Raw genomic sequence first — 17,802 nt, forward strand, 5'->3', positions numbered from 1 at the left:
GACTAGGAAGCCTGTAGGCTTTCCCTCCTCTCTCACATCGGTATCATAATTGCACACCTGTAATAATTCCCTAAATGACACTCCCTCTGTTCGGGTTAGAAGCATACTCCATGAGTTAAAACATGTTTTGTTTTTTTTTATTTGGGGTGTTTTTTTGTGTGTAAAGTCAGACATGTGGGGGGGAGGCCCAAAACTGCTAAAAATCAGCCAAAGCTAGATATTTAAAAAAGTTGGTCTTTAGAAATTCCTGACAATTGTCCCAAACGGGATACATTGTTTTCATTGGGAAATTGTTTTCATTGTTCTGAAAGACACCAAACCTGGGATGAGAATACAGTGTACAGTATCAATACGGGCGATTCACAAAAGTACGCCTCCAAGAGTTTGCAATGCGTTGGCCAATCAGGATGCGGGAAATCTGTCGACTCAATGCGTGTTTGGAAAGGGTCGACAGATTTCGCGCGTTGTGATTGGCCAATGCGTAGCAAACTCTTGGAGGCGCAATCTTGTGAACCCATGGTGGAGTAAAGAATAGAAGATTGCTGGTGCCTTATGTACACTGAACGTAATCTCTTGAAGCCTCTCAAAAACCAAGGAGACTCCAGGATACATTAATTGATATGAGGTACTTACCAGTGCTCTCTGGGCTCGCCCTGTTTATGTCAGCCTGCATCTTCAGTCGAAGTTCAACTTACCTCACGTGCAATCTTCACCCCTAGCAGTACAGCCCGTGCTGCTCGCATCAGAAATTACAACCCCTCTGAACCCCCTTATGGCCTGACTAACCATTCTCCATCCGACTTCCCAACTCATTGATGGACTGTCTGCATCCTGCAACTCCAAGCACCCTAGGGCAGAGTCCACACCATGTACCGTAGATGTTGAAAACAATCCAACCCCATGTGACTGCGGGCATGTGAAGTTCAGCAACTTGAAACGTACTCATCAACTTTTCTGTAACCCAGAAAAACTGTTTCATTTCTTTTCTTTTCCTGAGAGCCCTTCAGACAAAATACTCAAGTTCTCAAACAGGAATTGTATGGAGTTCTGTTTCAATGGAGTTTCATGACTCGCAGGAGTGAGAAAATGGTACAAAGTGGGGAACTCAAAGCAAAACCAAATCTAGTAGATGGTTTGAGCAAAATTAGAATGTAACTCACGACCACTCCAAGTGCAAAGTTCAATGACAGTCCAACAACATAAGGATATGATGCCTCCTGCCTGACCTTATGCAATCACATTTAAGTAGTGGGCAGTGTGAAGTTAGTCAGTTCTCTTCCCCAATTGCATACAGAGCTGCAGCACATAGAACTGACAATGAATAGTATTTGTAAACAAGTAAACAACCCTGTAAACAAGTTGCTGAAGGATTTAAGGAGGATTTTCCGTGTCTTCAGTTTGTCAAGTTTCAGGCTTAAAATCATCAAGACGAGCACTGATGAAGATCCAAACGCCACTGAAACTGGGGGATTACACACTTCCTTGTGCATCCACACTTTTCCAAAAAAGTAGTCACAAGTCCGATTTCAAGTTTCTCACTAAAAATTCTGACGTTAGCGTTGCTACATGTAATTTCAATCTCCATTCTGCCTTTCCTCATACCAAATCAAAATTCAGTATTTGAATATTTAACAAATAGTATGAATCACAATTCATTATCCAAACTTGCAGCCTTTCTGTATCTTACAACTGACTTGACATTTACTCCGTTTCACTTGACCCCCAAAATAATTTATACTGACAGACTGACAGCTATCTCGATTGTGTCATTTCTAAATGAAGAAAGGTGAATAGTCAGGTTTCAATTTTGACTTTTCAAATGTGCTCAACTGTTCAGATGATAAACCACATTTTGTCTTGTAATTGTCAAAATGGAACCGGAGTACTTGCTGGAAAGTATTCTGCAAGCCCCACTGGGCCCCGAGCTGGACCAAGAGAGGGCGCAATTTCCCTAGCAACAGAGGCTCCTTTGGTAGTAACTGCACATCCTAGTTCATGGTCACATTGCTACCAACAAATTGAGCACTCAAGACCAGCATGGCTTTTTTCAACTGATGAGGGGGTGCTTTTGCTCAAGGCAGATAGAAAAGCATTCCATGAAACTCCTCAAAGCCCTGTGACATTCCACTCATAACGTACAGTGCATAATATCTCTTATACATACAGAATTTAAAATAACAGCACTTGGGAATTGTTTCATCTTCTGGTCAAACAGGTACTGTTTAACAGAACCAATGACGAGACAAGAACAGACAAATGTGTAACAGACACTGAAAGAGATCCTTGGATTGTGATCCACTTCACTTGAAAATCTCCACATATTTGCTCTCTCCAAGCATAACTTGACAGCCAGAGTACACTGGCCCATTAATTTAAAGTTGGGACGCCTTTCTCAAAGGCTCCAACCCTCGAGTTCCAGCACACATGGAAGAATTTTAAAGAATCCCAGTTGACATTTGATGCAACTGTCGACTGACATGGCCTGTTTGAATTCTAATCACTGTTACATTTCTTTTTATCCATGCAGCTAAAAAAAAAACAAAAACAGAACACACTGGCTATCAGATAGGAACAAAAATGTAGTAGCTCATGACGAGAGAAAAAGAGTGGACGCTGTTAACTTTCCCGTCAAATGAGTACAAAAGTATCACACACTGCAGTCTCTGGACCTTTTTCAGTGACTGGGCACCACACATCATGTCTCACCTACAGATTGGAAAAAAGGACAAATAGACCAAAGGGCCTCACACTCAAAAACAGAGAAACAAAGTGCTGGACGCAATTGCCATCTATAGGTACACGCAAATGAAATCACAGTATCAGTCTTTAGCTGTCTTAACAGTACTGATAAACACTTGATACCACATCTCGGAAGTTACAGGAAGTTTTAGCTTCACATTCCCAAAGTGCAATGAAATCTTGCGTCACCAAACGTGCCAAATTTCGTAAGCCAATGCCAAAGATCCCGAATTGAAAATCTGACACAGAACTTCCTGGCATCAGAGCTTGAATTGTTTTCAAGTAGGCACTGCAGAAACACTTGGCAATGTCCGGCACCCAAAACCAATCATTTAATCAGCAGTAATCAAAACGACAGTTTGCTCCACAACGTCACCGAAGGGCATTTATTTTCCCAAACACTGTCATTCTTCAATGCAACTACACTCCAATGTTGGGCTACACAACATACATGTACCTACTTTATTTTTCCCACCATGCAAGTCACTCAATACGCACGAACGTGTTACAAAATTAAAACAATAAGAAAAACAGCCAAAACCCTTATCACATCAACTATACTGCAGGGCTCATTTGAGGAACTATACTGAAGTTCACAGTGTGTGCAAAAATTACATGAGCTCTGGATCCAAATACATGTTGCAGACAGAGGCGATAGTTGTCAAACAGGAGTAGAGTAAAGGTATACCAATGTTACTATGAATATTGATCAAGTCCCCAGGCTAGACGTAGGTATTACAAAGTTGCTATGACGGCATTCTATATTCAGGATTTCGAAATTTTAAAATTCACAGAATGACAATCTCTGACACCTGCAAAGTGAAAACCACCAACAGAGGTCAATCAACTTTGCATCTGTGTGCCGACAGCCAGCCAGCAGTGAATGTTCTTTCCCGTTTTCAAAGATTTCAACTCTCAAACTGAACTAGTCAGAACTCAGTGGAACTCGCAATGCCCCTGACAAAGGCACCGAGCAGAAATCAGAGCAAACTGGAGAGTTGAATGATGTTTCAGGAATCCTTCAGGGGAAAAAACTAGACGGAGAGTCCCTCTAAACACAGTTGCAGTGACACGAATGCCAGTCTTACACAGATTTCATTTGGATGGTGTTCTTTCACTAACAGATGTAAAAGCAATCTTGCTGGGTAAACAAGCACTCTAAGACATAAAAAATTACTCCTACTTATTGTTCAACCAAACTACTATGTACAGCATTCCATGACAGACCAACACATGCTGTGTAAGCTCTCCTATCCACAAGGCATTCGTACACAGTTTTTGCGACTACCATTCTCAACGTAGCAACGGCCAAATTTTAGTCAGGCGACAGACGAAAGTCCAACCAGTTCAGATGTACATGTACAGATCTGAAGCAGGACAGAATTACAGCTAAGTCAATCACAGAGAGTTGCCAACTAAAAACACAACAATTACAATTGAGTTATCTTACAACATCCAAATCTACTAACTAAAAACGTGCTTAGCTGAACTTGGTTTTTGTATTTATATATATGCAGTGTATATACAATCTCCAAACTCCAACAATGCAAGGGTTATTCCTCAAACTTTCAGGTGATTCAGCGGCGAGCAATGACAATTCGTGTAGGGATAAGTTAAAAAAAACCAATGCTTCAGCATTGTGGATGCCACAAGAGTTGGAGAGCAGTTGAATATGGTGAACTAGACAACAAGCCATACATGCCCCAATATGGTGACTTTCCATTGACCAGCATTTTAGGGTTACTAGAAAAACCTGAGAGCACCTCTCCCCTAAACATTGCAGAAACACTACCAGACTGAGACACTCCTGACAGATGTACAGTAGTGTGCTGCCATTACATAAGAATATGAACAAGCTTTTAAAGAATTATTCCTTATCATGACTTTCCACACCAACTGTTAAGATTCCGGTGCACAATTCTTCACGAGATAACAAAAAGGAACCCTCCAAATGTTCTGATGACCAAAAGGCTCAAAGCCACATTGAGTTAATATCCAATGTCAAATGGCACGGTGGTTATACACTCAAAACATTTGAAAAAAAAAAAATTCACTCGCGTCCAAACCACTCAGACAGCAGAGGAGAATTTACAGAGTGCCAATATCAGCAATTAAAAACAGTTTGTTCCTCCAAAAATCATCTGCAATCCATTTCATTTGCCCAGAAGGATTACCAAATCCACGGTTCACATTTTCAAGAAGTTTTCACAGGAATTAAAATCAATCTGACCAACATTTTTTTTTTCAAAAGCTAACATCGTAACAAATTCACTTCAACCACTTGCCTTGAAAATCAAAAAACCCAAAAGATGAATCGTACTGAGAGACAAAATCCTTATCGGTGCGTGCTAAGATCGTCACATACATTTTGGTCACAACTCTCTCTGTAAAGCAAGTATCATTCGACAGATCTTTTCCAAAATATTCTGCCTCTCAAGAAGAGGACGGTGTCCCCCAATCAGTAAAACGACAGCACAAAGAGACGTAGAGAAGTCATCTGCAAATAGGAAGATGATGCTAGAAAGGGCAGAACCCCCAAAATAAATCCTGCTCCCAAACTCTGACAACATTGACAAGGAAGCCAGCCTCGACACTGACAGACAATCTAGGCATAATCTAGGCGTAATCCAGGCTGACTTCGATCTCGCGACCATCAAGACGAGATCCGTTCATCTCACCTGAAGGAAGACACAAGTCAAGGCAAACAACATCTAGCATGGGCAAAGTTAAAAAGTTATTAAAGATGGGTGACTCCGGTTGGCGGTTTTGACAAGTACGTAACTGGCGTTGCGCAGAGTTGTAAATCAAAAGGCTGCAAGCCTTCACAGGCCAATCGTAAGTTAGCCAGTCTCAAGTCACGTCACAAGCCATTCAACAGGACTATGACAAGGGCAACCTTTTGTCACTGTTCATTACTTTGTCATCGCGACCTGACTTGTGAATAGACTTGAGACCGACTTGGGATTGTTTTGCTACTGAGAGTAAATAGCAACTGTAATATTAAGTGCACAGGGGTCCCCAAACTTCCACATTTCCACAAAACAAATCAATAAATAATCAAATAATAATGGAATGGTTATATTTTTAAAAACTTGATCATCTGCACCAGACTTCAGCAGGTGTCAAGGTCATGCAAAGAAGTGGTAAGATTTACAGTCATACAGTATTCATTGAGAGGATGTTTTCATATTTTTCATCATCATAGACCTGTTTGACTTGTGGTTTATATATATAACTACTAGTGGAAAAACACAGAGTTAAGAAATAAGACTAACATGTGTAAACAAAGAAAATGGATGTTTGGCAGAAAGCAAATAATGCACAACTTTTTGGTCTTATTTCGACCTCTATATTTTCCACATCTATGTCTCAGCAGGGAACAAGTCTTAGATGACAAAGATGATGCTTTCACTAGAGACTTGGTACCAGACTTTTATTTCAAGGATACGAATTGCTTTCATGGCATCATTAGGGTTCTGAAAGCGCACTGTACCAAACCCTTTGGATCTTCCAGTCTCTGGGTGGGTCTTGACCTCTGCGAACTGGACTGGCCCTGAAGTAGGAATCAATCCACATTGGTGACTTTTATTTTCGTCGTTCCTTTTTTTTCCATTTACTTAACAAAAGCTAGTGAATTGTTTGAGCTGGAGAGGGTTGCCAAGGAAAATTTCTCCAAAGGCGTTTGTCAAAACACAGTCAAATACGGGCAGTTCACAATAGTGCGCCACCAAGAGTTTGCAACACCCTTTCCAAACATGCATTGGGTCGACAAATTTTGCGCATTGTGATTGGCCAACACATTGCAAACTCTTGGTGGCGCACTATTGTGAAACGGCAGTATTACAAGTCCATTCCTACTAAGCCTTTTAATAGACCTCTTGCAGCTTGTACTCGGTAACATGTAGTTCCCTAACATGGCAAGGAACCACTTAGAAAAAGGTAAAGTGTAATCCCTCCGAAGTCAAAAAACTATGACTAGAATCTGCTGCCTTCACTGCCTAATTCACATACATGAATTCGGTCAATGTTAAAAAAGTTGCAAGTGACAATCAATTTTGTAACCCAAATAATTTATATGCGACGTTTCATAAGATGCTTACTCAGTTATTTGACTGATGCTCCAGCAAGAATAGACCTTTTCTTCTCACTTTGACAGAACTGTAACAGTGGCTGATATTTAACTAAGTATTTTTAACATCAAATTACGCAAAGTTCTCACCGATCATCTTGAAGCGATCCTTCAAGTCCTGCCAGGTGTATTTAAATGGCAACTACAAATTAAAAAAACAAACAGTAGACAACATCACGATATGCACTGCAAATAATGCTACAAATACGTGGTAGGTCAGGGAATACACACCATCACCCGTGCTTGAAAGTATATGTATGTTATTAACCTCAACAATTCTAGCAAAACAATTGAACTTCAGTTTCATCCGCAATGATTTAAACACCACCAAATAACACTTTACTTGACCTGGTCTTTTAATATAAACTGGCTTTGATATGATAAACTTGAAAGCTCAAATTTCATGATGTCCTCGCCACGGAGATACAGCACGTTTTCTTCATATCAGTGCATCAAACAAGAGGATAATTTAACTTTTCACCCACACAGTAACACACTTACATTCCTGACAAACACTTGGGATCCTGAATCCCCGCCACGTCCGCGGAAGTTATCCCGATCCCTGTCCCTGTCTCGCCCACCGCCGCCACCCCTCCTGTCTCGGTCCCCCCGGTCCCGCCCCCTATCCCTGTCTCTGTCGTCCCTCATAGTGCCCATGCTGTCCCCAAAGGTGTCTTTGCCCATGCCCATGCCCATACCGGAGCCCAGCAGGCCAAGTCCCCCGCCGCTGCCCCCACCCCCGCCAATCCCCGAACCCCCACCACCGCCGCCCATGTTGCCCATCAGGGACAGGTCCGAGCCCATGCCCAGGGAGCCCAGACCGCCCATGCCCAGGGAACTCTGGGATAGGTCGCCACCGCCAAAACCTGGGAAAGCAAGAAACACAAAGGATAAAAGGAAAATCAAATCTACAGAGGCAGCAGACCTGATTCGCAGGGGAAGCCATTTTAGATTGCGTTCCCTGAATCTACCTTATTTAAGGCAATCTGCTTAATGGCGTGGTATCTGACTATTTTCCATTCTAAGCTTCACATTCAGGTTTTTTGGAAAAAAAGATGAGTTTAATCACAGGGTTTTAATACTTTATGAACACAGATTGTTTGACATCTATTTCCAGGTTCCCAAAGTGAAAGTTAACTTTGCTTTCCATTTACTTGTTTATGATGTACCTCGGCATGCTTGGAGATCATTTTGTAAATGCTATCATCAACCTGAAAGTTTTGCTCCCCTTGTGAAAAGGCCAAGGTGAGACTTTTTTAATTTTTAGGAAAATGGAGAAAACCTCAACATTCTCAACCCCAACAATGCTGAAAGCAAAAGAGCAAATGCAACTGAATTCTGCTGAATGGGGCGGCTATGGGATGATTTCACTCAGTTTCCATACTGGGTACTCCACATTCTTAGTTGCTGCAAAGTTTATCTCATTAGCAATTACAGAGGATTCTTTCAAGCTCAAACGTCCATCTCACAAATCTTTCATTGAAGAGCTGAGAGTCCAGATCCCTGACTCATCATTAAAGGGGATCGGATTATTTAAGAGTCAAATGAGATGCATTGGCAACTAAGCGAGCCTCCTGGCAATATTAACGAACGACCACAGCAACAGCAAACCTGGATTAGTGTATGCCTTTGACAAGGGAATCTTCCCCAGTTTTCAAAGTCTTCATACAACGAGACTGTTCAACTGTACCACTCTCAATGAAAAATTTTTCATCTTGTAAACTAAGAACTTGCCCTTGAAAGGGCTTCAACGAACCACACTCACCTCCCATGCCGCCTAAGCTGCTACCAAGACTGCTGCCCAGTCCACTGCTCAGATTGCCACCGAGTCCAGAGCTCAGGTTGCCCCCAAAGCCCCCTCCCAGTCCAGTGTTGCCACCGAGGTTACTCATCCGGTTACCGTCCAATCCTCCGCCCAGACCGCCAAAATTCCCCAAGTTGCCCAGGCCGCTGTCCATACCTGGCAGGCGACACAAATAAAATCCAATTCTACAATTGTTAAAGGGGACATCAAGTGAAACTTAGTTGAGTCCATTTTGAAACGAAAGGTTTAAACTGCCCACTTTGGGAAATCTGATCTGAACACAAACAATGCTACTAAAAAATTCACTTTCCTTTTAACCCCTTCATACCGGGAGCCGTCCACAGCCGCGGCTTTGAGGATTAGTGCATACCACACATACATTCTATTCACCATGCAGCTGCTGGTTCAATGGGGCCTGCTGCTGGACAGAGCTTTGCATACTGGGCATACCGCAGCCTAGCAGTCATGGTCAAAAGAATCCCGGCGTGAAGGGGTTAAAGTTGCAACATTTCTTCACAGAAGCATTTCCCTTCAAAACTGCCTATTTTTACTCTGCTTTGACTCCTTCAAGATTACACACCAAGAAGAAGTTCAGTGCACTGGTACCTTTGAGCATAGTTTGTCAGTTACCCTTCAACATATTTTAAGACATGCTACACTACTCATACAATTTTAATATTCAGTTAGAATAACGTCACGCTTTGACTCTTAATCAACAGGATTCTGTCAGTGCGAAATGATGGGAATGAGAATGTGGAAATATCGAAGTACTCACCTCCCATATTACCCATGTTGCCCATCCCCATGTTGCCCATTCCACCACCCCCACCTAGACCCCCACCCAGTCCGCCACCCATTCCGCCACCCAGTCCGCCCCTGGATCCCCCTCCCAATCCGCTTCCCATGCCACTGGCCAGCGACTCCAGGCTAGGGCCCAGACGGGACAAGCCACCTGTAAGAACGAGACAAAAGGGAACAATAAATTAAAACCGTCTGATGAGGGAAAGCACTCGTCATCGGGTGAACTAACAAACAATAAAGAGTTGAAGGGGGTCGTTTCTAAGGCACTTTCATGCAAATTGGCAAGTTTCATCCCATCTCCTCTTTTTGTTTTTAACTTTTGCACGTGGGGAGGGGGGAATCCCATCCTCCAACAATACCCTTTAACTCATGTCATCATCAGCCACTTACTTGGCAGTGGCAGCTGTTTCGGCGGCCTGTCTCGATCTCTCTTGGCCTGGTCCTAAATACAATCAAATGAAAGCAACCAGAATTAACTAATCAGTTTGACTGAATTCCCACAAACAAAAATGGAGACAGACATTGAGTCAGAAATCAAGCGACTCAAAAATGGAACAAACTGAGATTGAACCCTCCCCACTGACTGGATGAATACAAAAGGTTTCACAAAACCGCAACGGGCCATGGGTAGAAAGGTGATGGGCCGAACTTGGCAGGCCAATTAAAAGGATGTAGTAGGCAAAAAGTATGGCAGTTAACGTAGGGGGGGAACATGGTAAGGGAGGGGTTGGTTTGCGGAAAAACAAGGAGCCTGACGTGGTATCTACAGGAGGCAACGTGGTAGAGGAGGGGTTGGTTTAAGGAAAACAAGGGGACCTGACGTGGTATCTACAGGAGGCAACGTGGTAGAGGAGGGGTTGGTCTAAGGAAAACAAGGGGACCTGACGTGGTATCTACAGGAGGCAACGTGGTAGAGGAGGGGTTGGTTTAAGGAAAACAAGGGGACCTGACGTGGTATCTACAGGAGGCAACGTGGTAGAGGAGGGGTTGGTTTAAGGAAAACAAGGGGACCTGACGTGGTATCTACAGGAGGCAACGTGGTAGAGGAGGGGTTGGTTTAAGGAAAACAAGGGGACCTGACGTGGTATCTACAGGAGGCAACGTGGTAGAGGAGGGGTTGGTTTAAGGAAAACAAGGGGACCTGACGTGGTATCTACAGGAGGCAACGTGGTAGAGGAGGGGTTGGTTTAAGGAAAACAAGGGGACCTGACGTGGTATCTACAGGAGGCAACGTGGTAGAGGAGGGGTTGGTTTAAGGAAAACAAGGGGACCTGACGTGGTATCTACAGGAGGCAACGTGGTAGAGGAGGGGTTGGTTTAAGGAAAACAAGGGGACCTGACGTGGTATCTACAGGAGGCAACGTGGTAGAGGAGGGGTTGGTTTAAGGAAAACAAGGAGCCTGACGTGGTATCTACAGGAGGCAACGTGGTAGAGGAGGGGTTGGTTTAAGGAAAACAAGGGGACCTGACATGGTATCTATAGGAGGCAACGTGGTAGAGGAGGGGTTGGTTTAAGGAAAACAAGGGGACCTGACGTGGTATCTATAGGAGGCAACGTGGTAAGGGAAGGGTTGGTTTAAGGAAAACAAGGGACCTGACATGGTATCTACGGAACGCAACGTGGTAAGGGAAGGGTTGGTTTGGGGAAAAACAAAGGGACTTGACAGGGTATCTTTAGGAGCCCTCCTACCAGTCCTACTGTTGGCTTGGATTCATTTTTATTCTTACAATCTACACTTATTCTTACTATAATATCCAAGGCCTTCCACACTGGACTGCGATCTCCCCATTGGTAGGTTTTGGTAGACCTTTCATCTGCACCGACAGGCTGATGACAGTGGACTTTCTATGCATAACCACCACACAGAGCCACTGATATTGAAACATATCAGCTTTCAATGCAAACCACCACATACGTCACTTACCATTTTCACGCTAAGTTTCCTGCTGTAAAGCATCTGGTTGTGTAACATAGCTGAAATTGGATGCCGTTAAGGAAGGCTGCAGGTTTTATAACAAGCCAGGAATCACAGTACATTGAAGTCCGAATCACAAAAAAATTTTTTAGAATTCATTGAGTTCACAGGTACTAACTTTACGCAGGCTAAATTTTCCAAATTTTAATTCCCTTAAATGAAGTACCAAGGACATTGCATACCAAGGGAATCAGAGACGAACACCTGCCCAATGGGTTCTGGAAACGTGAAAGGATACAGATGGCATTGACGGCTTCTAAGATGGACTCAAACTTGACCGTAGCACTGCCTTTACTCTTTCCTCTATTGTCTGTTAGGATGTCGCAATGTATGACTTTCCCCGCGATTTGGAAGACATCTTTCAGTTCCATCCACTCCACATCGAAAGGAATCTGCATTGGTGGTCAAGCGTTTTCTTCAGAACATCGAAACCATTGAACAGTTCTGGGGAAGTGCTGACTTTGACAGCATTACACCCTCTGGTCTGTCAGCTTAGCGAGCAGGCTACCTCTTGAGGGCATAAACTGGCAACTAGGACCAATGTGTGTGGCAGTGCCATATCCAAGTGGTTTCTGTTTGCTAGGACGTACGTCCGGCATTATCATAGGCCAAGACAACTACGCCACACACCGTATTTAGGTAGAAGCTTTCAAAACTTCAAGAAATTGTAAATAACATGTGAAAACAAAAAAAAGCAGAGCCAGCAATGGATGCTGCATCAACATAACGACCATCTAACAGGGCACGAGTAATGACCATTATAATAATTGTGATACTACAATTTATTTGGGGCAATTAAACACACAAGACAATCACGAGACACAGCGGGCCGCCCAGGAGAACATAACAGTTTAAAAATAAACTGTCGCCAAAAGGCGTATGTCTCCCAAGACCCAAATAGAAAGGCAAGGCAAGAAAGAGCTCAACAAAAAATAATCATTATTAAGATAAAAATAAAAAAATAATCAGAAAATTATGACATTTGATACAGAATTCAAGGTTATCAGAAAATGATTCTCACTGTTAAGTTTACAATGTATGACTTAAGTTAGCCAACGGAACAGTCATTGCCAATCTTGGGGAAGCTGTTAAGTCATGTGGTATTTTGACGTTTTTTGATCGGGTCCTGCATTTAAGAGATAATGGCATAGTGTTTGAATTAGGGAGGCTGGGGTACTGAACTTACGTTGGAGACAAACACTGTGTCGGTGACGGTGCTAGGATCCAGGTTGAGCTGCGCCAGCACTTGTGGGGTCAACATGACACGGGCCTTCTGTTCCTTGTCGGCCTGCCGCCGGTACTTGTCGCTGTAGCGCCGGTCTGTGTCCTGACGATCAAGATCAATGGAGAACGGAATAAAAACAGGGGAGTGAAATCTTACAGGAGGGGTGTTGGTGTTAAACACTACAGTGTGACTTCTTGAGTCACCTATGAGAGGTGAAATGTGAGGAAGTGTACTACTGCAAGATTGAATGCATCTGCCTGTGCAAATATGTCTCAACTTTGTGCACATTCAGTTAAAAACTGAACTTGTGACCTCAGTGTCATACACAGCAAAGGTGCAAGATTTCGAGTGAATAACTGGAGAAGCAGCATCCTTAGTTTCAAAAGATCGATGGAAGCCAATTTCCGAGGCATTTTTGCACTTGTAACTAGACATGGACTTTAAACCCATGACCAGTCATAGAATGATGGCCAACAGTCCAAAATCCATCAAACAATTTTTACAAAAGCCGGTGCAATCATTTGGGAGATCCAGGGCAGAGCAAGTTTTAACAGCAGAAAAAATAGGCCAAGATGACATTCCATCATTCATCCCTTAGAAGCTGTTAACATATGCGGCTAAAAATTAGACATCCTGGTAAACTTACAACTTTCACAACAAGCCCTCGACCACGAATCTGAAACTTGTTCATCTTGTCGATACAACGGTTGAGACTATCTCTCGATGCAAATTCCACAACCCTGAGAAAGAAAGGTGCTCCATTTGTGACACATTCAAAGGTATGAATTAACAAGAAAACAAATTACCAAATCGACAATAGGCTTAAAAGGCACATTTGTCACACAAAATGATAATTAACTAGACTAACACCATAAACTTACCCAACACCCTACGCCATCCACCCGTCAGTCAGGGCAAAGCAAAACAAGAAAGAAAAAGATAGATCATGACCTTTCAAAAATGTAATATTTTAGAGTAAACACTATTTACAAATGAAATATTTTTGACCGATTAAACACCTCTGAAATGATACACATGAGAGAGTCTGGTGCATTTGGATTCACCGGGCAATCAGAAGCAACCGAACAAACTGGCCACATTGAGACAATGGGAGCTAGCTCCACTGAACCGTGCCGCTGTTGGATCTTGTGGAGACTGGCAACCACAGACTCCCAGGCTGTTTGGCCTTGGGGGAGTTGACCTGTTGGATCTTGTCACACAGTTACACTGAGCAGGCGATTCACTCTGATAACGGATGCAGTCTGATACCTCTCGCCGGGATTCTAACCAAGTACTGTAAGAGGGTTATGGTTAACGTATCTCACTTCCTAGGTAGATCCAACAACTTTTATCTCAGTGCTTTCAACCAGTGGAAGTGACTGCAATGTCAGACAGCCACCACAGAACAGGTGTCACGTTTATGAAAAAATTCACAAGATAACCCGCGCAACAAAAAAGAAGAGAAATTTGCTGCTTTACCTTTGACTTTCCATCAGGATCGTAAAACAGCTCCGTGTATGTCACCTCACCCACTGCAAGAATGATTACATGAGTTTAAAAAAAAATGAGGGGGCTGGGGAATCTTTAAACAGAGTGCAGTTCTGAGGAGTCAAACTATTTTTGAAATTGACAATAATGACACATTTCTTTGTAATAAGTATCTCAATTTCAAGCAATACAGGTTCAACATTTTTGAAGTATTCCCTTCTCCAAAAAGTCATGGGCTGTACATGAAGCACAAAGTAATTTGATTATGCTTAGTTAATTAACCCTAACCCCCTAGGCTCCAGCACTAGAAAGCATACTGAACCTCACAAAATCCAACAGGTTCATGTACTTGTCTGGTACTTGTACACGCAGGTTACTGTACCAAACCTGATAAACTCCAACAGAATGAGCCCGTTTGAGTGTGAGTGATATGGTATGGATGGGTCTATACAGTATAGGATGACTTGCACTTAACAGTACCAAACCTGACAAAATCAAGCATAGTCCAACAATTGGTACAGCAAGCCAGACACTGCACAGAGTGACCCGTGTGTGTCCCAACTCACACAGAATCCAACATCATCTACCTGGGCCTTTAATCCCAAGTCTCACAAAATTCAACAAGTTCCTCAGGTACGGTACTAAACCTGCCAAAACCTCACAAACCCTGCTGTTGGAATATGGCAGGTTTTGGGTAGTTAGGGTTAATGATGTGTTGAACATCGATATGAATTTAGTGTGCCTATCAATTTATCGGCATAGGTGTTTTACACAAAAGAAACTTGTTGACGCAAGTATTGAAAAAAAAAAACAAAGAAAAGATCAAGATTGAGAGTAAACTACATGTAGAGCTTGACGACTGTTCAATCTTTTCTTACAATTTTACTTGAACAACCCTCTCCATCTATTTTTGTAAATTTCACGCCACACTGTGCCCTTTGTTGCCTTCTGGGGTCACAATTATATTCTTAGCGATGGTTTCCTCTGCCCTTAATTCCAAACAAGTCTACTGATAACCAGCCACACAATTACACCCAAGGGTCAGATTCTAATTGACAAGTCCAATCATTATTCTTAACCCACTTTGGCTTTTTGCTAGGGCATACCCTCAATCCTCCAAAATCCTCCAAAACAGCCTGAAGGATTTTGTAGGATTGAGGAGGGTTCGGGTTATAGTGATGTTAAAACTTCGGTCAAGTATTCATGTAGTTATCGCTCGAAATTCCACCATGTTGAGTGTTTTCCCAACCTTCTTTCCTCATCAGGTCCTTCAACTCTTGCCACTTCATCTCAAACGGAATGTTGCTGACAAAGACGACGCGGCCCATCGTCCTGTCCCGCCCGCCGTCCCTATCACGCCCACCGTATGGATGGAACCTCCCTCCCCTCTGGTCCCGCCTCCCTCCTTGGTCCCTGCGGCCGGAGTCTCTCCGATCCCGACGACCGTCACGGTCTCGGTTGCGGTCACGGTCCCTGTCGCGATTTCTGTCTTTTGACTTCTCTCTTGGTCTGAAATTTGTAAACTTATTCTTGTTAACACAAACAATGTGCACACCTTCCCACTAGCCAGTTCGATATGACAATATTTCATGATATTTCGATATGATGTTGATATTGGATATTGTAACGTTCGTAAAACATATTCATATGCCAACAATTATCGCGATAAGCTCTAAACGATGTACTGCACATGCACATACGGTAGTCAATGCACCCTGTGTTGGGCCCTGCATTGCTGCATTGGTCCACACAAATACTCCATGGAAAACCTCAAACCACAAAGTCACTGTTGGCCCCAGCAACTGCAATGGTCTTACAAGTATTAGGGGGCAGAACCAAACCAACAGGCTGTATGCACATGTACAGTAAACTCTGACTGGGTCAGCTCTCTCGTTCGGGACTCGAGATTGTCATACCGAGCCAGCGCCGCACACGTACACGGCCGCTTTCCAATACTTAATTTCGTCTCCATCTCAGGCTTCGTCTCCAAAACCAATTCCCGGTTGTGGGCCTGAAGCATTTCAATTAAATTGAAGAACTGTAATGTTTGGCTGTTTTACATCTTACTTGATATTTTGTGCCACTACCAAATTTGCTATTGTGCTTACCACTTCAAAGTCAGGTAGTAAAAAAACAGTTGAAGCCTAAGACGGAGCTGCAGTCAAATATTGGAAAATGGCTGTACATGCGCAGTGGTTCAGTTCGTTCAATAAGGCGACCCCCATGTTTCATTAGAGGACCATGTTCTTCCATAGAGTTATTGCAGAAGGAAAATCTAGGCATGCGTATTTCAATGGGAGGCAGCATCAAAAAGCTCAAGTGTAATGCGTGTATCAAGTGAAAGCAGTCTGATTTTTACAGATTTTGAAGTAAAAAATATCACCGAAGCCCCTGAAGCTTGCCTTCGGCATTTACGAAAGCCAGTAGGCAATGAAAATGGTATTTTTGATGAGAGTCTGGAATTATTGAGAACCGTTGTCACTTTACTATATGTAATGTCGTGACGCGTGGAGCGTTAGTATGACCAATCAAGTCCAAAATTCGAAATAGAGGAATACTAACGCTCCACTCAGTAGAGCTTGTCCATGTATGGAACTCTCTTACCCAAATCAAAAGCAACAAAGAAAGCTTTCTCAAAACATTTTTTTTCAAAACCAGAACAGAAAAATGTAACATAGACCTTATCGCAAATACTACTTGGGTGATTTTGCACAATGATAAAAAGGCATTGTCGGAAGGAAAAAGGGGCAATGTTTGCTCCTTTTTCCTTCCCACAATGCAGTACTTGTAATAACCTGAAAAAGGGTTATGTAGGCCTATCTAAAGACTTCTGAATTTAAGCCCCCCTCCCCTAAAAAAAATCAGTGAATCCAGCTGGCCTAGGCCTAATTTAACAGGTTAATGTATTTTTTTTCAAATCAGAATCTGAAAATAAAGTACAAAACACCCCTAGCGACAATTGGGGCGAAGTGTCTATAGGCCCTATACTGAGAGGCGTAGAAAAACCGCAATGCAATGCCGCCACGTACATGTACATGTAAGCAATATAATATGAAGGCCTTGGTCTACATGTAGGGGCCAATAAGAAAAATTCGCCCCACGCTCAAGCAACGGCCAAAAGCAGCCACAAATTCTGAAGAGTTATTTTCAACATTTGGCGCAAAGTATAAAGAAAACCTCAAAAACTAACTTGTCACTCTTATCGTCATCTTTTCTTTCCTGTTGTTCCCGATCTCGGTTGTTCTCTTGTGACTTTGACGGCGATCCTTCGACGTCGAACTGTCCGTCATCATCGTCGCCAGCATGAAGTTCCTCTTGGTCCAACTCGATGATGTCGTTGATGTCCGTATCGATCTCTTCAGGCATATCTTCATCGCCTGACCTGCCATCTCTGCCGTCTTCTGGCCCACTCATACCTGCTCTTAAGCTGTGATCAGGGTCTAGTATTTCTGATTTTCAAACCCAAAGTTTTTGTGAAATTTAGGACAAAAATTCAGGACACCTTTGTCGAATACAAGAGCACGAAATTTCAGTGTGGTAGCGCGACGCGAAAACCACGTTTTAACGTTCCCAGGTGCATTACCTGCTGATGAAACTCAAGACCGGATTTATCCGTGCTGAATTTGATACGAGGTTGAGA

At 42.9% G+C, this 17,802-nt stretch overlaps 1 protein-coding gene across 1 annotated transcript; it reads right to left on the reverse strand.

Annotated features, from left to right (window-relative positions):
• Positions 1-3,097: 3,097 nt before the first annotated feature.
• Positions 3,098-17,730, reverse strand: LOC110982934 (myelin expression factor 2-like). Its single transcript, XM_087137482.1, has 15 exons — positions 17,353-17,730; positions 15,412-15,671; positions 14,154-14,206; positions 13,556-13,563; positions 13,321-13,414; positions 12,636-12,776; positions 11,688-11,841; positions 11,399-11,448; positions 9,864-9,915; positions 9,448-9,624; positions 8,634-8,828; positions 7,370-7,734; positions 6,959-7,010; positions 6,188-6,292; positions 3,098-5,417 (listed from the first exon to the last, which is right to left on the reverse strand). The coding sequence occupies exons 1-15, from the start codon at positions 17,574-17,576 to the stop codon at positions 5,356-5,358; spliced, it is 1,992 nt and encodes a 663-aa protein (XP_086993608.1). The 5' UTR covers positions 17,577-17,730; the 3' UTR covers positions 3,098-5,355.
• Positions 17,731-17,802: the final 72 nt, after the last annotated feature.

Source organism: Acanthaster planci, linkage group LG05 (assembly GCF_054643075.1).
Source record: "Acanthaster planci isolate LZ-2023a linkage group LG05, COTS_SCS, whole genome shotgun sequence".
NCBI classification, from domain to species: Eukaryota; Metazoa; Echinodermata; class Asteroidea; order Valvatida; family Acanthasteridae; genus Acanthaster; species Acanthaster planci.

Coding starts and splice junctions, on each gene's coding strand:
- LOC110982934 (XM_087137482.1), bottom strand. CDS start 17,576: ATGAGTGGGCCAGAAGACGGCAGAGATGGCAGGTCAGGCGATGAAGAT. Junction 11,842..12,635: donor ACACAGTGTTTGTCTCCAAC/GTAAGTTCAGTA, acceptor CCACCAATGCAG/ATTCCTTTCGATGTGGAGTG. Junction 6,293..6,958: donor GGATCGCTTCAAGATGATCG/GTGAGAACTTTG, acceptor TTCCTACTTCAG/GGCCAGTCCAGTTCGCAGAG.